General features: G+C 35.7%; 3 protein-coding genes and 1 pseudogene across 6 annotated transcripts; 3 read left to right on the forward strand and 1 right to left on the reverse strand.

The window, feature by feature from the left end:
• Positions 1-800: 800 nt before the first annotated feature.
• On the reverse strand, positions 801-7,692 carry zgc:111976 (uncharacterized protein LOC553663 homolog). 4 transcript variants are annotated; one of them, XM_056737762.1, is made up of 17 exons: positions 7,619-7,692; positions 7,227-7,327; positions 6,068-6,143; positions 5,920-5,974; positions 5,446-5,578; positions 5,336-5,364; positions 4,260-4,331; positions 4,101-4,175; positions 3,926-4,002; positions 3,779-3,844; positions 3,550-3,661; positions 2,799-2,923; positions 2,579-2,694; positions 2,161-2,359; positions 1,976-2,077; positions 1,627-1,729; positions 801-1,228 (listed from the first exon to the last, which is right to left on the reverse strand). In XM_056737762.1, exons 2-17 carry the CDS (start codon positions 7,314-7,316, stop codon positions 925-927), a joined length of 1,734 nt encoding a protein of 577 aa, XP_056593740.1. In that variant the 5' UTR covers positions 7,317-7,327; positions 7,619-7,692; the 3' UTR covers positions 801-924. The 4 variants fall into 4 exon arrangements, with proteins under 4 accessions (XP_056593740.1, XP_056593742.1, XP_056593739.1 ...); XM_056737764.1 differs by having other exon boundaries at positions 7,500-7,685; XM_056737761.1 differs by having other exon boundaries at positions 7,409-7,685.
• A 43-nt stretch (positions 7,693-7,735) lies between these two features.
• On the forward strand, positions 7,736-13,783 carry ralaa (v-ral simian leukemia viral oncogene homolog Aa (ras related)). The gene is made up of 5 exons (XM_056737770.1): positions 7,736-8,044; positions 9,983-10,241; positions 10,334-10,542; positions 11,078-11,252; positions 11,512-13,783. Exons 2-5 carry the CDS (start codon positions 10,128-10,130, stop codon positions 11,632-11,634), a joined length of 621 nt encoding a protein of 206 aa, XP_056593748.1. The 5' UTR covers positions 7,736-8,044; positions 9,983-10,127; the 3' UTR covers positions 11,635-13,783.
• A 190-nt stretch (positions 13,784-13,973) lies between these two features.
• LOC130412954 (tripartite motif-containing protein 16-like protein) lies at positions 13,974-18,632 on the forward strand (annotated as a pseudogene).
• Positions 18,633-19,839: 1,207 nt separating this feature from the next.
• On the forward strand, positions 19,840-25,269 carry LOC130412947 (tripartite motif-containing protein 16-like). Its single transcript, XM_056737765.1, has 6 exons — positions 19,840-21,764; positions 21,924-22,019; positions 22,408-22,641; positions 22,807-22,963; positions 23,405-23,458; positions 24,180-25,269. Exons 1-6 carry the CDS (start codon positions 21,180-21,182, stop codon positions 24,710-24,712), a joined length of 1,659 nt encoding a protein of 552 aa, XP_056593743.1. The 5' UTR covers positions 19,840-21,179; the 3' UTR covers positions 24,713-25,269.
• The last annotated feature ends 343 nt before the right edge of the window (positions 25,270-25,612 follow it).

The raw sequence follows: 25,612 nt of genomic DNA on the forward strand, positions 1-25,612 counted from the left end.
CTCAAACCATCCATCAGTCACTAAATGCCTGCGACCTTCATGTTGTAGTGACAATACAAATTTTCCTTATTGTTTGTATGTGCTGACATTGTGTTAGTGACCCTGACTGGGGGGGCTTTTTTTGTTTTACTAGTCAATACGTATCACTTGACCAAATTCCTATAATGACAAAGGTGAACAGGTTCGAATAAATCACCTCTAGACATTCACTGAATTTTTTTTGATTTTTTAAAACCTTACAAAAAATGTATTGTAAGAAAACTTGCATACTTTCGAGTGGCTTGTGTGATACCAATCTGTGGATTGTTCTGTCTGGACTGGGGTCAAATGCCAAGACCCAGAATGCCTTTATAGTAAAACGCTCTGCTTCAACGGTATGCAACCCAAGAACGCTATCTACATCCTGTTTTTGGGGATCTGTTGATGCAGACTGGCACACATGTGGAAGCAAAACAGAATGAAAACTAGGCAAGCTGTACAAAACTGCAAATACTGGCAACATTGGAGGTATTTTAATGCCAAGTAATGTTTTGAAATGCATCTTAATCTTAAAATGTATAAAACCTTAGTTTTAAATGTTATTATTGACACAGCCTATATTAATCGTATCAAGTCATATATCAAATATGAACTTAAAGAAAGGCATTACACACTTGCCTTTTCCTTTTGCTCTTGCTTGACATTATGGCAAGTTACAAAGTTATTATAGTTTGATTTAAATTTTGGATTAAGAAACAGGGCTAATTATGATTTAACCTTAAGTATCTAAAGAGTTAATAAAACCGCCAACTACAGCAAACTTGAAAAACTTTAAGAGGTTTTTCTTTATTTATGTAAAAGCATCTAAGAAATAACTTAAAATCTGTAGTATAAACACTTCCTGCTCTACAGAAGCTCTGCAGGAACTCCACCGGACACCCAATGTTAATAGACACCAAGAGAACGACAGGGGGAAGGGTTAGCAACAGCATCTGTATTTGCATTGTTAGCCGCTTGGGCAGAACCAACAGCCATAACATAGTAGCCTGCAGATGAGGGGAGGCCGTTCTTCCCATCGGCCTCATGGGAGGCAGGCATGATGTTAGGACCAGATACGTCAGGACAGACGGGGGTTGTTAAAGAAGTGCTCTCCATTACAGGACCGCATGATGGGTCAGGTGAGGGATGGCCCTTCATAATCGCAACAGTCCTGCGTATGGCTCTCATTGTTATAGGAATGGACATGCACCTGAAGAGGAAAAACAAATCTGATTTAATTCCTTGACTTCTTGATTCAATAGTTAATAATTAATACTATAACAAATGCTGTGAAATGTTAAAATTTCTAAATGAATTTTAGTTCCCATACAAAATTTTTACATTTTTTAGAAAACAATATTTAACAAATACATGTTGACATTTCACATTTAATATAATGTCCCCCAATTAAGTTTTCCAGTAAGGTGCCCACTACTAAGGTACCATGATGGTCTTGGGCAGCAGCCCTTGCCAGTGTGGGTTTCTCAAAAGTGTGCATCACCGCAACTAAAAGAGTGCAGACAAGCACCTGATCCATTCATAAAATAGGCCTTTGTTCTAAGCGTGACCAACAAGTAATTGTGATCAAACCATAAAATGCTGAATTACCGCATGAGGACTCTGGATACGTAGTCATCAAGATTATGATCCACAAAGTAAGGCATCAGGAGTCTGCAGCTCAACTGACGAGAATCTGCCACCATCACAAAAACTGTTAGAAAAAACATGCGAGAAGACAAACAAGAGAATGAGAAGAATTTCATTGTTTTTAACAAATTGTCTAGGAAAAGAATTTGTTAAGAATTGAACACCATGTAAATTTCAACATTTCAAGGTCTTAAGCAAATGCATTAAATAATTAAAAATATACCTTCAAAAAATATATACAAAATATAGCACAACCTCTCATACATCCCTCATTCAGTGCAATTCAGATTGAATATATGAAGATCCTTACGAACAGCCAGGTGATCGCTATCCTCAAGGCTGAATGTGAAAGAAAGGCAATAGTCTAATTCTGGAAGGACTTCACATGTCAGGTCATACGGTAAGCCAGCACCTATTTTAAAAGCAAGAAGGCTGCATCTTGAAATGACAATAAATGACATAAAAGATTACGTGTCCTGAATATGAGTTAATAACCTATGTGATGCTTGTGGTTACTGAAACAGCTTCCCAACAGGACATTGATGGCAGACTGATGGCGAAGGATATCCAGTAATGCAGGGACATGGCTGGGGTGAGTGAAGGGGACTGTGTGAATCAGGGCTCCTTTCCATGACCCGTGGTCCCATTCTGCAGCCGAGAACACATAACTGTGGTATTCGGAGCCCGGCAATGGCTGAGAAATGCACAAATCAAGCAACCAAGGTAAATAAGACAGAACAGACCAAAGGAATCAATGAACGATTTCGTCTGGTATCCCAAAAGAAACACTCTGCAAGCAGCAAAGAATGATGGGTGCAAGTCAAGACAAACAGAAACCAGTCCTCTGCAGTTTTAGATATTTCAGCAATCACAGCTAAAAGATTTTTTCAGATATTCCATCATATTAACAAACCACATCAAACTGAAGGTCGTCTGTCCAGGTTCTTTTGGAGTTCTGCAATGTGCCGGTCTTCATGAGTAACTGTGGTAAAGGCTCCACCTGCAGGTGCTGCTCTGGTACTACAACATCTACACAGTATTTATTTAAGTTAGAATTAAGGTTTTGTTTTTTTACATAAAAGACAATGTTTTATTTAAAAAGGGCATTTTGCAAATCTCAATTTGTTATGCACCTGTTGTTTTGCCCATTTTCTCAATGAGGGAGGCGAGCATAGGTAATGGCGGCTGTAGTTTGAGGAGAAAGGTAGCTGGGAGTAATGCAGAGCCAGTCTCACCCAGCGGCTGAAACAATGGAAATCTACAGGCCAAAAAAAACTCATTTTATATTTTTGTATGCAGACACAAGATTTCTTTGTCGATAACTTTTTTTAGGTCATGAGTAAAGGTATCAAGAGGGTCACAGTGTTTTTCAGTCAACTATGCCAAACCACAAGGCGACAGTAATTTGAACTGATGATGTTTTGGTCGTCTGACTCGGACAGCTGAAATCTTGGAGCAAATTAGTTACTTCTAATACTCACTGCTCACCCACTAGTGGTATAATATAACCTACGGCAGGGTTTTCTCCTGGAGATCCCCTGTCCTGCACAGTTCTGTCCAACCCTATTTAAGAACACCTGTCTGTTATTTTTCTGATAATCCTAAATATGTCGATTAGCTGGTTCAGTTGTCTTTGATTAGCGTGGGCAATGAACTTTGCAGGACAGTAGATCTCTAGGAGCAGGATTTGGCACACTGACTAACAGTAAGCATTAAAGAACATCTGAATGAGTTACTCTGGTGATCCATATACATATAATTAATTATTAAGATAATTAACCATAATAATAATAATAAATTATAACTATAATGTAAATAAAGATATCTTTAAATAAGCGACAGAAAGATTGTGAAAAGACAGCCAGTATAAAACACATTACTCACCCATAAAAGTCAACCTGTGGGGGAGTGGAGATCAGCGACTCCATCTGCAGCCTGTGTGAGGTGTCACTACTTCCCACGGTTACCAAGGCAACCTGGCCACCACTAACCTCACCTGTATGGAATTCAACAGCCATATCAGTAGAAGACTCAAGTCTGGACATCAATTCTGCACTGCATTAGACTAATTGTATGTCCATAATTTTGGACACTCTTTAAGTTTCAACATTACCTGTGCTTGACAACCCCCTTAAAACGTCTAATCGACTTATATAGTATTCTATTTTCATCGGCGTGCCTGTAAGTCACAGAGAAAAACAATAGTTTGATATTTCGCATAATAAAACGCACTGATCTAGCTAGTTCACCTCATGCTCACCTTCTTGGGCTGGCTGGACGTTTGCAATTCTGCCATTCAGAATGAGGTCAACATGAAGGTCACTCTCTCTCAAAGATCTAGAATTGAAATAACAGCGAATGCACTTGTCATTTGCTTATTGCATATTATGACTATAGATGTTTTTATACTCAAACAGTTCAAACTTCAGCATTACCTTGGTAAGTGGGATATCTTTAGGAGATCGTTCTCAAGATGCCGAAGGCCCGTGTAGATTTTAATCTTGACATCACTGGAAGAGATCATATTCCATTAGAGAAATTTGACCAGTAGAAATATGCAAAGTTCATCCATAAACGGACAGGGAAGGCGATACCTTTCTCCTGGTATATTGTAAAAACACACAAGGTCTTCCAACCTCATAGAGAACTCTTGAAATTTCTTCATCCTGTGTAGATAAGGCACACTTACAGTAGCAAGCATTTCTTCATATATATTAACAGGTATAACGAAGAAGTGTTCTGTAACACTTTACAACAAGGTGCTATTAGTTAACATTAGTAAATACATTAGCTAACAAAAAATAATTTAGTTTTTCCGCATTTGGATAATTCCAGCTTTATGGAAGTGACATTTTGCATTATGGATGTGACATAAAAATGCTCAGAGAATGAAATTGTTAAAATTATTTTGAACCATCTGATTATATTTTACTGAACCCTTGTCGATAGAGTCTAAACGTAAAAAATGTCAGCCTAAGAAAAAAAAATCTATATAAAAAAAGGGAAATAAACATTCGTTATGGATGTGACGAAAAAAGGATGTGGTTTTTGGGAGACGATAAACTTTGTAGGATTTCTCAAAAAAAATGCACAATCCTGAAGCAATAATACCCAATGAATGGAGAAGGGATGCCTCTTTATAGAACATAAGGAACATAGAGAACATAGGTACTTTATATTAATTTTTTATGTGTCCATTTATGAGGAATATGTGCCGTTATTGATGTGACAATCCTGAAAATGGCACTTACCTGACTATGAAAAATCATGCACTAAAAATAAAACAAATGCTTTACAAATTGAAGAGAGATCTCACATGGGTATTTGAACCACCAAATGTTAAAATCTGTGCTGTTTCTATAGTAAAACCGTTGGTAAAAACGTAATTTTTACATGGTAAGGTTGACATTTTCACGGAATTGTCCATTTATTAATGCTTGCTAATGTTTGTTCATGTTAACACAGTTATTCATGTTAGTTCATGGAGCATTCACTTATGTTTACAGTGACAACATTTGATTTTAATAATGTATGAGTAAATTCTGAAATAAACAAGAATGAATATTAAATGCTGTAGAAGTATTGTTCATTGTTAGTTCATGTTAGCTAACGCATAAACTAATTGTTAACAAATAGCACCTTATTGTAAAGTGTTAACAAATGTTCTTACCTCAACAACTGAAGGAATGATGGACTTGACTTAAAAACAGACAAACAAAACATAACTTACATGTAAACATTGACAGCATTTTTAAACGAGCTCGTGAACATTTCTCTCACCACTGGAGCTTCGCCGTGATGGGCCACCCTCACGTCTTCCACTTTTCCCCCCAGCAGTAGCACCACCTCAATGTAAAACATGTCTGCTGTCAGGTAACACACAGTCTCCGTGGGACTCAAGTGTGACCCCAATCTACAAAGAACAAGAGCTTGTCAGCTCAGAACTATTGACTGCACACACTAGTACAGTAGGTTTGTAAAGACTGTACCATTGATCCAGTTAAATGTAAACCCAATGTGTGACATCATTGACATTTTGAAATCAAAGCGATGTGTGAAAATTGAAACTTAAATTTCATATTATCAATCAATAAAGTTAAACACTGATAGCTCTTCGCATTAGTCATTAGAGTATAGCATGGCTCATAGTCACTAGACACATTCTCTCTCGGTCTACTGTAACGCATGCTTGTTATTCAATTTGTTGTAATCTGAGCGCAATATTTCATGTCTCTATGTGTGCAAAATGTAAACCCTTTATGCTTGGCAATCATCTCCAGCCTAGACACCATGGCTGTCAGGGAAGACACTGCAAAAAAAGTTGAAGTAGGCCATTTTTATTCACATAACCATGTTAGTCTTTAATTCTAAATGTGCACTTGGCTATAAAAGGAATTCTTACCATTAAGTGCTTCATTGATCTTCTGGAGACACTTTGCGATCGGCTCACAAACTCTACCATCTGTCCTTGTTTTGTCCTATGAAGAGAGAATCATTTTGTATTTGTTGTCTTGCAAGCACCCACATTAAAACAGAAATGTTTTGAAAATCCCAAAAGAAACAGGTCCAGAGAAAACAAGCCATTGGCACTTCAGAAACTTTAAAGGATTATTATGCACCTTACAGATGTTCAGAATAAACAAAGTTGATCATATTTTACTTTCTGGAAGAGGACGAGCCGTTTGCATATTTTGGCACAGTACTTTCAAGAACGTTATAGTCTGTAGCACCACATCTGGAGCAAATTTAGGAAGTTGTGCACGCACATAATGGCAAGCAATCTGCATACCAAGAACAAACTCTAACATCATGTGACCAAGGGTAGTTATGACTAGTTGGCAGTGTTTACCTTCACATGACCTGTTTTTATGACATCATTCAGAGGTCCTTTAAATGAGCATGCAAATGAACCCGCATCAGGTAAAATATCTGTATGAACCACAGATATACACCCATGGTAATAATTAAAAGACCATTTCAAATTAACACATAATTAGCATTTCAAGATGTATTGTGGCCATTTCAGTCCATTGTCTTTCGATTAACAGTAAAATTAAAAACTAAGGAGTAAAATAAAGCCAAAGACACATGAAAATTGAGATGAAAACCCATGTTAGCACATAAAACAAATCTTTTTGAACTTTTCCTAAATACATGTAGATATATTACAGTTGTATTGCTTAAAAGTGAATATGAACTGTTTTTCTTGGCAGTATTTGAGGTCTGAAAATACAGAGAATCCTTTCAGTTATTTTGACCTGCTTTTCTAGGGTTTTCATTTTCTACAAATATGCAAATAGAAACAATGTTTATCTGTTTTCATTTTAATCATACTTTATTGTCACATATATGATCCAGCTCTGCCCAATTATTTCTAATGTAAATACATGCAAGTAATTATGTATAATGTTCCTGTAGCTAAACTGGTCATGTTAGAACATTGCGGTTTTCAATTCCAGGGAACACATGTTGATAAAGAATGGGTAAATAGCTTTAATGCACTTAAAAAACATCTGCAAACACATTAATACAAAGAGATAACATAAAGGCAGTTTACTTACCATACATCTTCGCACTAGCTGAATGGTTTCATTCCATGATTTAGCAGCATATTTGGACCTCAAATCAGGCGTAAAAGTTTGGGTTTTCATAATTAAAGTACCTACAGAGTTTTATATAACTATTAAAAAAATAGTCCTACATTTAATGTAATGATGTATTATAATTATATTACTGTAATTACTTGGTATGAGAACAAAACAAGCATTACATATAAACCAATTTATAACTAATTGTCAGTTATTTCATTAACAACTAACGTTAGCGCATACCACCTGAATAACCATTTGGTAACAAATATCTTAATCCGTCAAAAAAACAAGTTTTCTACAATTTAACTGTAGTAAAACCACGATTAAATTAAGAATCTCCTATTTTAAAAAAATATAACTACATGCGCGTGTAAACGTCAGCGTTTAAATGCACCACATCCGTCGAATTATTTCCCGCCATTACACTCAAAAAAACTCGTTTAGAGGGAGGGGGTAATTCGCGCATGCGCACACGGCGCCGTGCGCTTCCCTGCATGGAAAACCGAAGCGGATCCATGTGACCCGCCTATCGGGTTCATCATCGGAGCCGCACGCCCATGACAGACTGCTGCCACACCAAAGATCACAGTAACCGGCGTACACTCGCTGTAAATCCTCACGGAAGTGAAGTTTGTGGCACATTGGCTCTGGAACCGATGACATTGTTCGGGATGTGGTGTCGACAGTAGGAGAGAAAGAGAGATCAGGAAGAGGTGGAATTTCCCCCTTCCCAAGAGTCCTTGTGTGTCTCTGGATTACCTTCAAGGGTGGAACGAGCAGACACAAAGGTAAGATCCTGCACTCTTTATGTATTTTAAGTATTAGGACATGCGTGTGTGTGAAGTGTTTAGTGTATTGATGTTTCTTCTTATTATACATTTAAAACCCGGTGGTTTGATAGATGATATGTGTGTGTGATGATGGCTAGCCGGCCAGCTAGTGAGTGAGTGAGAGAGAGAGAGAGAGAGAGAGAGAGAGAGAGAGAGCAGACAGTCTCGTACAAAAAAGTATTATGGTTGAAACATTGTGTTTTGATACATACAGTCTTATTGAATAAACGCCATATTTATATGCCACGATATCTGCATGGCGTTCATAATGCACTTAGAAGAACACTATAGATTTACTATGTCTGTTTACTAAATATTCCTGGTTAAAATACAGAGACGTTGTGATCATGTCTCCCATGTGTACATTTGTGAGATGCGATGAACCCTGCAGACTGATACTGTCTGCAGGCTGATACTGAAGCAGACCCAACCCTGGCTTCTCATACACCAAACACAGGCCTGTAGATAATAAGGACTTTGATACATTATTTACTCCTATACAACCTTAATATGTCATATTAAATAGTTTTTTACACTATGATCATTTGCAGCTTTGACTAATTGATTGCCAGGGGTCGATTCAGTAGGAACTCTGTTTGAGGGCAAAGCATTTGTAATCTGAGGATCAACACAGAGATGTTTGTTTTGTGCTGTGTTGACATGCTAGATAAGGTGTCTTGTTTAGTCACTTGCTCAACCCCACCCAGATATAACTGAGAAGCGTATGGACCATTAGAGCTGTTTACAGATGCACAGAGAGTTAGTCTGTAATAATAGTTATGAAGACTCTTAAAACCAGTTGACTCTGCCCTTCTTTGAGTGCCATAAAGTGTTTGGATGGTCAGGAACACAGACGTTGTTGTTTGAGGAGGAAAGATAATGGATCATCAAATGATAAACCAGGGGGTTTCATAGGGGTTTTTCCTGTATGTGTACATGCGATCTTTTGTGGCGTTAGGCTTGTGTACGTGCATTAAAGATTGTAGTACATTAGCTGTTATGAATAAAAGTGTTTGTAGGGATATACATCCTTTATTGCTATACAATAATATGATATGTTATGATAGATGTATTAGTCCTGTTGGTTTAGATGCCAACACGTTACTTGCGTCAACTTATTATGTTTTAAAGTTGTCTTTTTAATTCATTGCTGTAGGAGGCTCTCTCTTTTTAGCTATGTAAAAAAAATTGTGTAATTTATCAGAGACTTACATGATTAGTTTTTTATAAATTTACATACTGAAAGTTAAATTAAACAAAGGGTGTGTCAGTTCTATAAGACATTCTATTTACAACAAATTGTTAAGGAAATTTATTAAAGGGACAGTTTATCCAAAAATAAAGGTTTACTCATCCCCGAGTTGTTTCAAATCTGTATGAACACGGAAAAAGATGTTTGGGAGAATGCTTGGAACCAAACAATTCTTGGGCACCATTGACTACCATAGTAGGACAATGGTAGTCAAAAGTGCCCCGGAACTGTTTGCTTTCCTACATTATTCAAAATGGCAAATGCGAGAGAACAAATACATTTATAATATAAATATATAATATACCGGCAGTATTTCTGAATACTGTGTAGGGCTTGATTTTTGGAACAATTTTTAATCTAATTGATTAATTTTAATAAAAAAGGTGAAGAAATAGTTTGCTTGGAGCACCCTAGATGACATCAACAGAAGAGCCATTTCAAATGTTAGATGATTTATTATATTTTAATAAAAGATTTCAAAGGATTAATCATGCTTGTTTTTAGTTTGGTTGTATTTAACATTAACAGGTCTGTAAAATGACTACTGTAAAGCAAGGTTGTCCTGTTCTTGTTTTATATAAGTTCTGAAGAATTGTACTTAACATGTAAACTGACAAATAAAATCAAGCTTCTCCCCTTTTTAGGGACACACAGAGCGATCCATGATCCACCCCGACCCCTCACTCCACTGACCTTCTGTATCTTCACGACCTCCCCAATCCCACCTGTCCTGATCAAAAACACTACTGCAGACTCATCTCTTAACCCCGCCTCAAAGCGACTGTTACCATGGCAGCAGCCAAGCCGAAAGGCCAGAACTCTCTGGCTCTTCATAAAGTGATCATGGTTGGCAGTGGTGGTGTTGGAAAGTCAGCTTTAACTTTGCAGTTCATGTATGATGAGGTGAGGATGTGGATGCTTTCTATACAACACATTTAAATGATTGAATGAATTGCTTAATATGGATCAATTACAGACCGCTTTTCTTTTCGAAGTTTGTGGAGGACTATGAACCCACAAAAGCCGACAGCTACAGGAAGAAAGTGGTTCTGGATGGTGAGGAAGTCCAGATTGATATTCTGGACACAGCAGGTCAGGAGGATTATGCGGCTATCCGGGATAACTACTTTCGCAGCGGGGAAGGTTTCCTTTGTGTCTTCTCAATCACTGAACTTGAATCTTTTGCAGCAACTGCTGATTTCAGGTAAATTATAGTTCTCCTTCTGGTACACTCCTCTGATTATTTAAAGGAGATGCATTGATTTTCTCTTTAGTTAATGATGGTCTTGTGAATGCAATGATCTTTTTACTTTACAGAGTTTTTGACACATTTGCAATGTATTTTATTTCTTGCTTTAGCAAACATCACATTTATCATGTGCAGCTGCTTTGATGTAATGCAAATTGTAAAAGCACTATAAAAATAAAATTGAATTTACCGCTCTTTGTGGGATTTTTTTGGTGTATTACTTTTGGAAGCAATAAACAAAATCTAAAGTACAAAATATCATAGAGATCTGGGGGTGGGCTCTTTTGGGCCAGTAAACAACCACCCACTACAGGATGTGCTAGCATCATGACAGTTAGTTTCACATGGGCAAACATAATTTTATTTCTTTTGGAGAAAATAATAATTTCTTATATTATCGACTTATTGTGTCCAGAGATACCAAATGTAAGATAGGTCCCTTAGAGTAACATTACATCAGACATAAGCTAACCATTCTTTTCACACTCAGAGAGCAGATTCTGCGGGTGAAGGAGGATGAAAACGTGCCCTTTCTGCTGGTGGGGAACAAGTCCGATCTGGAGGACAGGAGGCAGGTTAACGCAGATGAAGCCAAAGCCAGAGCTGATCAGTGGGGCGTTTGCTACGTGGAGACGTCTGCTAAGACCCGCGCCAATGTAGATAAGGTTTGTGCTAGGAGACAACTGTAAAACTACTTTTACATATAAATTTTTTTCAGGTGCACTTTTCTGTTTATTTTAAAAATAATATGACCAACATTCCTGTTGTCTTGGATACTAACATCTATGAAACGTCAAGTAATTAACAATATGTAATTGTGCAATTATTGGTTATCTTTGATTTAGATAAATACTAAATTTTACAATTTACCTATAGGCAAGCTATAGTGTAAAATACAGAAAATAATATTGGAATCGTTTGCAGGTTTTCTTTGATCTCATGAGAGAAATCCGTGCCAGGAAGATGGAGGACAGCAAGGAGAAGAATGGAAAGAAGAAGAGGAAAAGTCTGGCCAAACGATTCCGTGAACGATGTTGCATTTTATAGTCTCAGTGGTTTCATTTTTCTTCTTTTAGGTTCTGCATATGTATCTGTATGATCTATATTTTTCCCTGTTGTGAGTCTTCTATTTGTTTGTGGGTTAATGCATTGATACAGGATTGAAAAGGTATATTTGACTTCCTATAGAGATCTTCTTTGTGTCAATGATGATAATCAGAAACACATTATTGTGCCATGTGAACCTGGATCTAAAAAGCTTCGAAGTGATTGTAATTTTTTTATTCTCCCCTATTCTTTCCTATTGAAATTGGGGTCACATACACTTCTTAAAAATAATATTTGGCCTTAAATTTGAGTTTATGATACGACAGTAACCCCTATAGTGTTTAAAATGACTTATGGGTAAAATGATTTAAAACAGGAAGTTCCTGATGCTTTGGTAAACATTGTTAGTGGGACATGCACTTTTCATCCTCATAAACCTTTATTAGATGATCATTTCAGAATTATAGAGGCAGTTAGTGGGAAAGGAAGCAGATTTAACATTTTATTGTCTAAGCAGCTTGTTAGAGAAATCAGACTTTTCTATTCTCTGCCTTGCTATTGGACGCTTAAAGATGTCACAGCGGCATTGAGTTTGGTCCAGGCTTGTACCATGACAATATTGGCTTTTGTGATGTGTAAATCCAAAATGTCTGTTTGGACAGCTTGTGCGCTTATGATCAAACATCCAGATTTTACAATTAGCATCTTAAGAAAACATTTTTCCTTCTTTTGTCTGATTTGGTTTTTATGTGTTTATTGTCATTATTGTTCATTTCAGCCATTTACAAAATGCATTTCTCTAATTAAAAAATGATGAGGAGTTCTGGGTTACTTTTTATTTTGCCATAGTGCTACATTGCATTTTAGAAATAACATGTTATTAAATCCTAGATTTTTAGTTGATTATAACCGATTGTTTTGGGTGAAGAAGTAAAGGTTTACTGTTTAACTACTGCTTTCAAGACTCTAGTAAAAAGAGAAAAGTGGAATCACCTGTAAAGGGAACACGTTCCTCATTTGTCTCTACAGCTCAATGCTGTGTATTTATGTGATGTTAATATTTAAAGAATTAATGATAATACATCATATCATTCAAAGAAAGAAATTCACCCTATGAATGTTTGGCTGGTTACTGTAAGCATTACGCTTTAACTCAAGAACCTCCTGTGATTCATGTAAAGATGTCACACCAAAGGTCAGTGAAGTGCTGGTTTACAGTTGACTTTATCTGCTGAAGTTTCATGGTTTATTTTTTGTGCCTGTGGTAGACTTAAATAGCAGAAGCAGATGTGTTCTTGCCTGTTGAATCATTTCTGTCATGGTGCTATTTCTTTGCTTACAGAGGCTTTGTCTTTGGTCTGTGTGTGTGTACTTGTGTGTACAGCATGTGTGTGTGTCTATATTTGAACAGTTTATTTCCAAAATTAGATACCTCCGTAAAAAAAATTATGCATTCCAATCTATATCAATCAAACTGCAGTTGGTTTGTTTTAATTTAAGCCATAATAACAAAAAATATACAGCTAACACAATAAAAGACAATAAAACATAAAATGATAAACAACTGAGTTATCTCATTTTGGGAACAAACGCTTCATTTGAAAGAGAAGGATCTTCTATTACATAAATGGACTGAACAGTGTGTAATGTTACAATGATTTATGGTTACAATGTTAAATAAATTGAATGCAGCTTTTGAGTTGTCTGTAGTATTTCAAGATGTTCTGTGTAAAAAGTGTAAAATAGTCACCTGCTTCAAGTTTTGCTTCATTAAATTTCTCTATGTATGTATGTAGGTAACATGTTACTTTATAACTCATTTAAAATGCATCTAAATTTATAACAAAAATTTTCCAAAGTTCTCCCTCTCATTTCATTTTTTATATTGTATGTTTTTTGCTTAAAGGCATTTCTGTTGAATGTTTTCTCCTTAAATATTTGTCCTTTGCTCTTACTACATGTATTTATTTACCGTTCAGTTATGAATATGTGTAAACATGTAGAAATGTATCTTGTTCCTGTGCATTGCCTCTACTGAAAGATGAGTTATTGCTGTGGCATCAATTTCTCTTCGGCTGTAATGATCATTTTCTTGTTTAGCAAAACACTGAAGAGACACAATTTTGTAATAAAACAGAATGAAAAATAACTACTTCTTCATTGTATTCTAAATCCTATTAGGTAACACTTAATAGGAACTGGGTGGGAATTTAACCAACTAAACCTTGATCTCGTGTCCCTAATGTTTTCAAGACTTTGTGATTTGTGAGAGACTGACATCTGCTGGATGGTTTTTGAATGTTAAAGTGAGTCACACCCAACAGAAAAATCTGTTTAGCTCAAGTCTCATGATCGCAAAACCAGGAAACTACTTCAGGTGCTCATTTCAGAGAAAACAACTTTTTTCAAACTCTCACGTCTTTATCTCTTTATGTATATTAGTGAAATATGGCAGAAGTGAATATTTCTCAAGACAAGTTCAGTTGTTCAGTGTGTTTGGATCTACTGAAGGATCCAGTGACTATCCCCTCTGGACACAGTTACTGTATGAGCTGTATTACAAACTGCTGGAATCAGGAGGATCAGAAGAGAATCTACAGCTGTCCTCAATGCAGACAAACCTTCACATCAAGACCTGCTTTAAACAAAAATGTGATGATCACTGAAATGGTGGAAGAACTGAAGATGAGACTTCAAACTGATGTTCCTGAAACTGATGTGGAGATTTACAGTATTTGGTTTGTCACAGAGAAACTTGGGAGAGACACAGAGAAACTTGAAGCAGAGAATCCAGGAGAGAGAGAAGAAGCTTCAGGAGCTCAGAGAGACTTTGAACTCTTACAAGGTGAGTTTGAAGAAGATCAACAACTGCTGACAGATAAAAAGTTGTTTATGACTCTAATGTGACTCCTCCAGTGCTGAAGAGTTTGTTATCTCACTGGTTCTCTGGATTCCTTTAAAATATATACTTAAGTTTTTTAGTTTAAAGATGGCATGCCATATAGATCACTGAAGATCAGCCTGAACTGATTTCTGTATCTGCAATGCTTAAAAATAATTGTTATTTACCTGTTTGTTAATGTAAAGGTGTTTTGGAGCACTTTGTATTCAATAAAGCATTATAGAAGTAAAGATGAATTCACTTTATTCCCTCTGAAGTTCACTGTGTGTCACAGGTTGTGTGTGTGGCAGTAAGATGTAATTGTTGTAGTTGTAATGTGTGTTTTTCCAGCGCTCTGCACAGACAGCAGTGGAGGACAGTGAGAGAATCTTTACTGAACTGATCCGCTCCATTGAGAGAAGACGCTCTGAGGTGACACAACTGATCAGAGATCAGGAAAAGACTGCAGTGAGTCGAGCTGAAGGAGTCTTGAAGCGTCTGGAGCAGGAGATTGAAGATCTGAGGAGGAGAGAAACTGAACTGAAGCAGCTTTTACACACAGACAATCACATTCATTTCCTGAAGATAACACAACTATGAAATACACGACAGGTTCAGAAGTCATCTGATGTCATAAGTGCTTTAATAAATCAGTTAATATACGGTTGTTATGCAGAATAGTGGAGAAAGTTTGGAGATAATGAAACTCTGCATCTTTACTTCATATTTTTTGTCTTTTCTTCTTCAGAGTTTTCAGTGTCTTTCTGCACCTCCTGAATCTACAGTTTCACACATTACTGTCAGTTCTCTCGTCTCTTATGATGATGTGAGAAAATCTGTCTGTCAGCTGAAAGAAAAACTGGAGTATTTTTGTAGAGATGAAATGGAGAAGATATCTGGTGGAGGATAAGTATCAGATATTCATTCATTCTCAGAATTAAGTCTTGTATTATGTTTTATATCACACAAACATGAGTGCCGTTAGACATTATATCTGTTTCAGTCATGTTCTGTAAATGAAAAATGTGTGATTTTGGCTTGCAAACATTTTGAGATTATTTATCGAAGCTTCTGAATGTTTTGTTTTGTGAACAACAGTGCTGTTGTTAGTGTCAGAGTAGTGGTGTTAACACTCTTGTGTCTGTGTTAATTTATTCTTGTGATATGGTTTGTTTATGTCTGTTTGTTTATGTCTTTAGTTTCATACATCACAATTGTTCCTGATGAGCCCATGAGGGAGGAGTTCTTACAATGTAAGAATTTTCTATGATGTTTGAATATTTATTTAAATCCACTTTCAAATGAAAAACGTTTAGGTTACACATGTCAGTTACTAATCATTGATAAAAATACAAAGTAATCGAGGAAAATAAGCAGCAAGAAGCTGATAGTAAATGTGACAAAAATGAAAACAATTATACAGTTTAATTCATTAAATTAACTCAATATTCCGACTTTGATGAATCATAACTTATATTTCTATCTAGTCTAAATGCAGTTTGTTGTGTATTTCTGTGGAGGAAGAATATGTTTCATGTCTGACACAGAGTGTTAAGTATGCTACATGAGCAAAGAGTTTGGTTAAGTTAGTTAAGTTTGAAGACCCCTCCATCAACAGAGTCAGTTTATTAGAGTTTCTTATTCACACCATTTTGTGTTTTACTGCTCACGTATTTACATTTCTCAATGTTCAGTAATAATAGAGTTAGTTTTAATTTTAACTGGATGTTTTTGCTTCAAACACATACGTTGAGTTAACTTAACACTCAAGTGTCCCAAACTTAACAGAATCAAAGCAACATTTGACTTGGCTTAGTCTTGCTGGGTCAACAGATCATAAACAATGCTAAACCTAATTGCAATTTTTGAGAAACACACAAAGTAAATAAAAGAGAAAATAAAATATGTAAATGTTTACAAATTCCGTGATTATGACATTTGTTTAGCATTTCGCTTGTGTTTTTTCTCCTCAGATTTCAGTCGGTTCACACTGGATTTAAACACAGTGAATAAATACATCCGTCTGTCTGATGGAAACACAACAGCTACTAACACTGGTAGAGTCCAGCTGTATCCTGATCATCCAGACAGATTTGATGATTATCTTCAGGTGTTGTGTAGAGAGAGTGTGTTTGGACGCTGTTACTGGGAGGTTGAGTGGAGTGGTAATGTGAGTATATCAGTGTCATATAAGAGCATCAGCAGGAAGGGAGAGGGTTATGAGTGTTGGTTTGGATGTAATGATCAGTCTTGGAGTTTGCTGTGCTCTGACTCCACATGCTCATTGTGGCACAAAAACAAACGCACTGATCTCCCTGTAGTGTCCAGCTCCTGTAGAATAGGAGTGTTTGTGGATCACAGAGCAGGAATCTTGTCCTTCTACAGCGTCTCTGACACAATGACCCTCATCCACAGAGTCCAAACCACATTCACTCATCCTCTCTATCCTGGGTTTAATGTTTGTGATAAATCCACAGTGAAAGTGTGTCGTCTCACAAAGTCATAGATCAGAGATTTACAAGTAGAAATGTTAAATTCAATGTTATAGGAGTGATTAGATGATATATTACAATCTGATAAAAAAACAAGACAAGAGCTTTGAAAGTGGGCAATGTATTTCAGAATAATTCAACACATAAAGCCGATTTACTTGCTCTTGATGTTTACATTCTCTAAGATCTTTACCTTAATTACCTTAATGTTTGGTGGGCGAGTAACTTTCAGCAAACAAACAGAAGTAAAAATATATCCTAAAATGTACTAGAAATCAAAGCTATGGTTAGAAACAGTTACAAAACAATAACAAATATCTAAATTCTGTTATATTTTGCTTGTTAAGTTCAGTCATTAAATTCTGAAATAAATGTTGATGTTTATCATGAGGGTAATGTACATCTAGTTCTGTTGGTGTTTTAATGTGTGTTTGAGAAGAAAATACTCATTATACGATCATATAATTTTGTTTGGAACATTGTTTTGATCAGAAGGTGTCACTTTTGTACTTCATGAAAACATTGAACTTTTTTAAGTAAAGTTCTATGTCATCCAACAAAATTTTTTTTTTTTATGAAGTTAAATATACAGTAAATGAATACCAAAAGCAATTAAGCTAATTTATTCTAAATGAACGTGTGTGTAAAATTGATCTTCAATTAAAAAGCTAACAATTAGATTTTTGAGTCAAGAATTAAAACCTTGAGAACTTAAGTAATTTGCATGTATAAAATTGCAGTTTTCCGTAATTAATTTAAAAAGGAAAAACTATACTTGGTCCAATATATATAAGGCTAAATGAATCTTTTTACTTTATCAATGGTAACTTTTTAATTCAATTTGAAAAAATGGTAGAGCTCCGAAACCAAGAATTTCTATAATTTCAGAAAAACTGATAAAAAGAGCCATAACAATCTTTTTATTTTTTAATTTACTGTCTAAATAATGAGTTTAAGTAAATGAAAAAAAAATTAAATAATGATTCTCGACTGAAGAACTTTTATAGCTTTCATAAGAAATCTTTTTTAGAGAGATGGAGGACAACAACAAGAAGAGGAAAAGTCTGGCCAAACGAATCCGTTAACGATGTTGCATTTTATAGTCTCAGTTGTTTCCTTTTTCTTTTTTTAGGTTTGAATATGTATCTGTATATTCTATATTTTGGCCTGTTGTCAATCTGCTGTGTGTCTGTGTCAGATTGGGAAGATCTGTTTGATTTATATCAGGGATCTCCTTTGAGTCAATTACATTGATCAGAAACACATTTTTGTGTCATGTGAACTTGGATCTGAAAAGCTTTACAGTTTATTCTCGCATCAGACTCATGTGTATTAGATTTATAAAGAGTTACTCGGCCGCATTCTTTTCTATCAGAAAAAATATTTGTCCTTAAATTTGAATGTAATGTCATTACCACTTATTAAATAAGACATAAGAAATAGTAATTATTTTATTTTTAAAAGACGTTTTTATTCTATTTCACACACTGAGAATTAAATAGAAGCAAAGCTAATCATTGGGCTTTAGTTTTAGAAAATAAATTCAAGACAATTGAATTGACATTCACTATTACGAACAGCAAAAATACCATCAGTTTGTCTTATTTGTGACTAACATATTTTAGATTTTATTGTCATACACACAAGAATAACTGGAGAATGTAAGATATGAAAGTAATCCCTGAATTGTTTATATCTGTTATTTTTGGAATGATTTATGGGTTAAAAGAAATGGAAACAGGATGTTTTTGTTTATACATTTTTTTGTACTTGACTTTCTGATGCTTTGGTGAGCATTGTCTAAGGGACATGCACCTGTCATCCTCATAAATCCTTTAGTAGCTGATCATTTCAGAATTAGTGAGGCAACTAGCAGAAAACAAAAGTTTTCACAACATATTGTCTAAGCTGCTTGTAAGAAAAATCAGACTTTTTTATCATTAAAGATGTCACAGCGACATTGGGTTTGGTCCAGATGTGTTCTATGACAATCTTGTGCTTTTCATACGTGATGTGTTAATTCAAAAAGACTGACGGGAAGGTAATGGGGCAGGTGAGGGAGATGAAACACTAATGGGACACTAAAGGAGAAACAAGGGGGCGAAGTTAGATAAAAAACCGGACGACTCGCACCGAAATATCAAAACATACCGACACGTGTCTCCAAACAAGACATAACACACACACACACACAAGACATAGTACTGTCACGACCCTGTCCACAAGGCTCAGACTCAGGACAGGAAGGACAGGATCCTGACATCAACCTTCATTTTATGAAGCAACTAGTCATGTTGCCCTAAATCTCTGTCACTAACATTCTTCCAAATAGCTTTCTTTGTGTTCAACAGAACAAAGAAATTTATACAGTTTTGGAAGAACTTGAGGTTGAGTAATTCATGATAGAATTTTCATTTTTGGGTGGACAATCTCTTTAAAGAAGGTCGACATTATCAGACAGTATTCTTTGTTCATGCAGCCACGTAACTGAGCTCCCAAGAAACATATTTGACTTACTAGACTTTGCATATATATTTATATGTGACAGATTGAAAAGGGAACATGTGTATTTTAAAAACGCATAAGTCTGTGTACACTGAAATATATAGTTATATTATATATATAAATATATATTTGCTTTTTTGAATATGTAGAAAATTATTTAAATATAAATATGTTGTTAATGGTTATTCTGAGTTTATCCGTGATCAGTTCATTGGCACGATATGTTGGACGATCGATTGTTCTGGATCGATTGTTCTGGTCTGCGTGAACAGTAGGGGGAGAGCTCGCGAGATTTCTCCATTCTACATAAAGCTTGCAGTGGAGAAACAGAAAAGTGAGTTTTCTGTCATTTAATCATCTTCCCCTTTTCAGGGGTACAACATATATGACCCTGTCTTTAAAACCGCAGCTTAAGTCATTTTATTGGGATTTTCTACGTGAAATCATTCTACATAATGTAAAGAACATTTTGTGAAAAATATAACCTTGATCTCTTAAATATTGGGTAAGGCCATGTCAAAGATTTGTGTATTTGCGAGTACAGCATGTACGTGCGTGTGTGTGTGTATTTGAAAAGTTTATTTCCAAAATGAGATAACTCTTGTTTTTAACATTTTCAAAAAAGAATTGTGCATTCAAATTCATATCAAACAGTAGCTGGTTTGTTTTGGATTCAAGCCATTATAGCCCGTCCAAAAATACAGCTACTTCTGTAACATATATGGTCTGAACAGTGTGCAGTATAAAAAATAAAATGATTTTATGATTACAATGTAAAATATATAGAATAGACCTTTTCAGTTGTCTGTAGTTCATGATATTTTGTGTAAAAGGTGTAAAATAGTCACCTGCTTCAAGTTTTGCTACATTAAATTTCTATGCATGTTGGTAACATGTTTCTTTATAACTCATTTAAAATGCATCTAATTTTATTACAAAATGTTTTCAAAGTTCTCCCTCTCATTTCATTTTTTTATATTTTATGTTTTTTGCTCAAAGGCATTTCTGTTGAATGTTTTCTCTTTAAATGTTTTTCCTTTGCTCTTACTACATGTATTTATTTACCCTTAAGTTATGAATTTTTGTACACATATCTATAAAGATTTATCTTGTTTGCTGTGCATTGCCTGTACTGAAAGATGAATTATGCTGTGGCATCAATTTCTCTATTGCTGTAATGATCAGTATCTTGCTCAGCAAATCACTGTAAATTGACATTGCAACATGTTATAGGAACTGGGGGGTGATTTAACCAACTAAACATTGACCTCATGTCCCCAATGTTTCCAAGAGGAAAACCTTTACCATGGACTATTGGTAAACTCTTTAAGACGTCCCATCATGCCCCCATCCAGAGGAAAGTTACTGTATATTGGTCAGAATTAAAGTGCAGGAGATTGATAATGTAATGTGTGTTGAAAGGTGTCATAATTTGGCCACAAATTTATGGACAATTTCTATTTGTACTGATGTCTGAGTCAATTTGTGAGAGACTGACAACTGCTGGATGGTTTTTGAAGGTGAAAGTAAGTCACACCCAACCAATGAATCTGTTTAGCTCAAGGTTCATGATCGCAAAACCAGGAAACTACTTCAGCTGCTCATTTCAGAGAAAACAAAACTTTTTCAAACTCTCACGTCTTTCTCTCTGTATATATTAGTGAAATATGGCAGAAGGGAATATTTCTCACGACAAGTTCAGCTGTTCAGTGTGTTTGGATCTACTGAAGGATCCAGTGACTATTCCCTGTGGACACAGTTACTGTGTGAGCTGTATTACAATCTGCTGGAATCAGGAGGATCAGAAGAGAATCTACAGCTGTCCTCAATGCAGACAAACCTTCACATCAAGACCTGCTTTAAACAAAAATGTGATGATCACTGAAATGGTGGAAGAACTGAAGAAGACGAGACTTCAAACTGCTGTTTCTGATCAATGTTACGCTGGACCTGAAGATGTGAAGTGTGACGTCTGTACTGAGAGAAAATACAAAGCTGTCAAGTCCTGTCTGGAGTGTCTGAACTCTTACTGTCAAAATCATCTTCAACAACATGAACAATTCTTTCATGTGAACAAACACAATCTGATGGATCCTACAAGACGACTCAATGAGATGATCTGCTCAAAACATAGAAAACATCTTGAAATCTACTGTCGCACTGACCAGGAGTGTATTTGTTATCTGTGTACGATGGACCAACATAAAGATCATGACACTGTAACAGCTGTAGCAGAAAGAACTGAGAAACAGGTATGAAGACATCTGTATGCTAATGCTAACTGTAATGCTAAAACATCACATGTCATTATAATGAAGTCAGATGTGTTTTAACAAGAGGTTGAAGTGTTATAAATTCTCTGCATTCAGTTTTATGTCATATGGAGATTTACAGTATTTGGTTTATCACAGAGAGTTTTGGGAGAGACACAGAGAAACTTGAAGCAGAGAATCCAGGAGAGAGAAAAGAAGATTCAGGAGCTCAGAGAGACTTTGAACTCTTACAAGGTGAGTTTGAAGAAGATCAACAACTGCTGACAGATAAAAAAGTTGTTTATGACTCTAATGTGACTCCTCCAGTGTTGAAGAGTTTGTTATCTCACTGGTTCTCTGGATTCCTTTAAAATATATACTGAAGACTTTTAGTTTAAAGATGGCATGCCATATAGATCACTGAAGATCAGCCTGAACTGATTTCTGTATCGGCAATGCTTAAAAATGATTGTTATTTACCTGTTTGTTAATGTAAAGGTGTTTTGGAGCACTTTGTATTCAATAAAGCATTATAGAAGTAAAGATGAATTCACTTTATTCCCTCTGAAGTTCACTGTGTGTCACAGGTTGTGTGTGTGGCAGTAAGATGTAATTGTTGTAGTTGTAATGTGTGTTTTTCCAGCGCTCTGCACAGACAGCAGTGGAGGACAGTGAGAGAATCTTTACTGAACTGATCCGCTCCATTGAGAGAAGATGCTCTGAGGTGACACAACTGATCAGAGATCAGGAAAAGACTGCAGTGAGTCGAGCTGAAGGAGTTTTGAAGTGTCTGGAGCAGGAGATTAAAGATCTGAGGAGGAGAGACACTGAACTGAAGCAGCTTTTACACACAGACAATCACATTCATTTCCTGAAGGTAACACAACTATGAAATACACGACAGGTTCAGAAGTCATCTGATGTCATAAGTGCTTTAATAAATCAGTTAATATACGGTTGTTATGCAGAATAGTGGAGAAAGTTTGGAGATAATGAAACTCTCTGCATCTTTACTTCATATTTTCTGTCTTTTCTTCTTCAGAGTTTTGAGTGTCTTTCTGCACCTCCTGAATCTACAGTTTCTCACATTACTGTCAGTTCTCTTGTCTCTTTTGATGATGTGAGAAAATCTGTCTGTCAGCTGAAAGAAAAACTGGAGAATTTCTGTAGAGATGAAATGGAGAAAATATCTGGTGGAGGTTAAGTATCAGATATTCATTCATTCTCAGAATTTAGTCTTGTTTTATGTTTTATTTCACACAAACATGAGTGCCGTTAGACATTATATCTGTGCCAGTCACGTTCCGTTAAAGTGAAGTGAAGCTTTCCTGTAGCTCAGTGGTAAGAGCAAGGTTGTGGGTTCGATCCCAGGGGATTGCAAATACCTATGTAAAATGTTAAGGTTAAAGCAATGTAAGTCGCTTTTGATAAAAGCGTAAATGTAAATGTAAAAGTGAAATGTGTGATTTTGGCTTTCAAACATATTGAGAGTATTTATGGAAGTAAAAGACTCTGAATGTTTTGTTTTGTGAACAACAGTGCTGTTGTTAGTGTCAGAGTAGTGGTGTTAACTCTCTTGTGTCTGTGTTAATTTATTCTTGTGATATGGTTTGTTTATGTCTGTTTGTTTATGTCTTTAGTTTCATACATCACAATTGTTCCTGATGAGCCCATGAGGGAGGAGTTCTTACAATGTAAGAATTTTCTATGAAATTTGTATATTTATTTACTTCAATTCACTTGCACATGAAAAGCGTTTAGGTCACACATGTCAGTTACTAGACATTGAAAAAATACAAAATAATCATGGAAAATAAGCAGGAAGAAGCTGATAGTAAATGTGACTAAAAATGAAAACAAATATACAGTTTAATTCATAAAATTAAATAAATATTCCGACTTTGATGAATCATAACTTTTATTTCTATCTAGTCTAAATGCAGTTTATTGTGTATTTCTGTGGAGGAAGAATATGTTTCATGTCTGACACAGAGTCTCAAGTATGTGCACAGAGTTCAGTTAAGTTAGTTAAGTTTGGAGACCCCTCGATCAACGGAGTCAGTTTATTAGAGTTTCTTATTCACACCATTTTATGTTTTACAGCTCACATATTTACATTTCTCTATATTCGGTAATAGAGTTAGTTTTTAATTTAACTGGATGTTTTTGCTTCAAACACATACGTTGAGTTAACTTAACACTCCAGTATCCCAAACTTAACGGAGTCAAAGCAACATTTCGACTTGACTTAGTCTTGGTGTGTTAACAAATTATTATATTAAACAATGACAAACCTTATTGCAATTTTTGAGAAACACACAAAGTAAACAAAATAGAAAATAAAATATGTAAATATGTACAAATTCCGTGATTATGAGATTTGTTTAGCATTTCACTTGTGTTTTATCTTATCAGATTTCAGTCAGTTCACACTGGATTTAAACACAGTGAATAAATACATCCGTCTGTCTGATGGAAACACAACAGCTACTAACGCTGGTAGAGTCCAGCTGTATCCTGATCATCCAGACAGATTTGATGGGTGGCGGCAGGTGTTGTGTAGAGAGAGTGTGTGTGGACGCTGTTACTGGGAGGTTGAGTGGAGTGGTGATGTGAGTATATCAGTGTCATATAAGAGCATCAGCAGGAGTGGACAGAATAATGAGTGTTTGTTTGGAGGTAATGATCAGTCCTGGAGTTTGTTCTGCTCTGACTCCAAATGCTCATTCTGGCAAAAAAACAAACGCACTGATCTCCCTGTAGTGTCCAGCTCCTGTAGAATAGGAGTGTTTGTGGATCACAGAGCAGGAATTTTGTCCTTCTACAGCGTCTCTGACACAATGACCCTCATCCACAGAGTCAAAACCACATTCACTCATCCTCTCTATCCTGGGTTTACTGTTTTTGCTAAATCCACAGTGAAAGTGTGTCGTCTCACAAAGTCATAGATCATAGAGATTTTACAAGTAAAAATGTTAAATTCAATGTTGTAGGAGTGATTAGATGATATATTACAATCTGATAAAAAACAAGACAAGAGTTTTGAAAGTGGGCAATGTATTTCAGAATAATTCAACACATAAAGCTGATTAACTTGCTCTTCGTGTTTACATTCTCTAAGTCATTTCACAATTATTTGATATAACCTTAATGTTTGGTGGGAGAGTAACTTTCAGCAAACAAACAAACAGTAAAAATGTATTCTAAAGTTTATTAGAAATCAAAGCTATGGTTAGAAACAGTAGAAAACAATAACAAATATCTAAATGCTGTTATATTTTGCTTGTAAAAATTGTTATTTTCTGGGGACATTATCAGTTAGGAGCACACTTGGTTGTCTCTAGAAAAGCTGACTTGCTGAGCGATTTAAAGATTAAAGATTTAATCATGTAACATAGTGAGCCTCACATACTGACAATTAACTCTTAATTTCACAGTGAAAATTGTTTAAAATTTATTAAAACACGTTATACTAATGTATGCTAAATAAACTATATTCACTTGCTATTGGATCCTCAAGTTTTTCCGCCTGTGACGGATGTTTAATCGCAGACGGATCGGCGTATGACATCAAAGCACAGTGAGAGCTATTTGTGACTGACTGCTCTGTATGCTTTAGAAATGCTACTCTAATGATGTATGCTTTGCGTCATATATTAATCGGTCTATACAGAGCTGGAAAAGTGAAACACACATTCCAACGAAGCGCCAGATGCATTGACGCTGTGACTGATAAAAATAATTAAAAGCTTGCTGAAATTTTTCAAAACAATGTAGGGGAGAGACAGTAAAAGACCCATAGACCAGTTATGAATGAATGAAGACAAGAAGTCAAGAATGTAATTAAA

Source organism: Triplophysa dalaica, chromosome 23, assembly GCF_015846415.1.
Source record: "Triplophysa dalaica isolate WHDGS20190420 chromosome 23, ASM1584641v1, whole genome shotgun sequence".
Classification (NCBI taxonomy): domain Eukaryota; kingdom Metazoa; phylum Chordata; class Actinopteri; order Cypriniformes; family Nemacheilidae; genus Triplophysa; species Triplophysa dalaica.

Coding starts and splice junctions, on each gene's coding strand:
- LOC130412947 (XM_056737765.1), top strand. CDS start 21,180: ATGGCAGAAGGGAATATTTCTCACGACAAGTTCAGCTGTTCAGTGTGT. Junction 22,642..22,806: donor ATCACATTCATTTCCTGAAG/GTAACACAACTA, acceptor TTTCTTCTTCAG/AGTTTTGAGTGTCTTTCTGC. Junction 23,459..24,179: donor GAGGGAGGAGTTCTTACAAT/GTAAGAATTTTC, acceptor TTATCTTATCAG/ATTTCAGTCAGTTCACACTG.
- ralaa (XM_056737770.1), top strand. CDS start 10,128: ATGGCAGCAGCCAAGCCGAAAGGCCAGAACTCTCTGGCTCTTCATAAA. Junction 10,242..10,333: donor TGCAGTTCATGTATGATGAG/GTGAGGATGTGG, acceptor TTCTTTTCGAAG/TTTGTGGAGGACTATGAACC. Junction 10,543..11,077: donor GCAGCAACTGCTGATTTCAG/GTAAATTATAGT, acceptor TTTCACACTCAG/AGAGCAGATTCTGCGGGTGA.
- zgc:111976 (XM_056737762.1), bottom strand. CDS start 7,316: ATGAAAACCCAAACTTTTACGCCTGATTTGAGGTCCAAATATGCTGCT. Junction 5,579..5,919: donor ATGATTGCCAAGCATAAAGG/GTTTACATTTTG, acceptor TGTTCTTTGTAG/ATTGGGGTCACACTTGAGTC. Junction 2,695..2,798: donor GAAAATGGGCAAAACAACAG/GTGCATAACAAA, acceptor AATACTGTGTAG/ATGTTGTAGTACCAGAGCAG.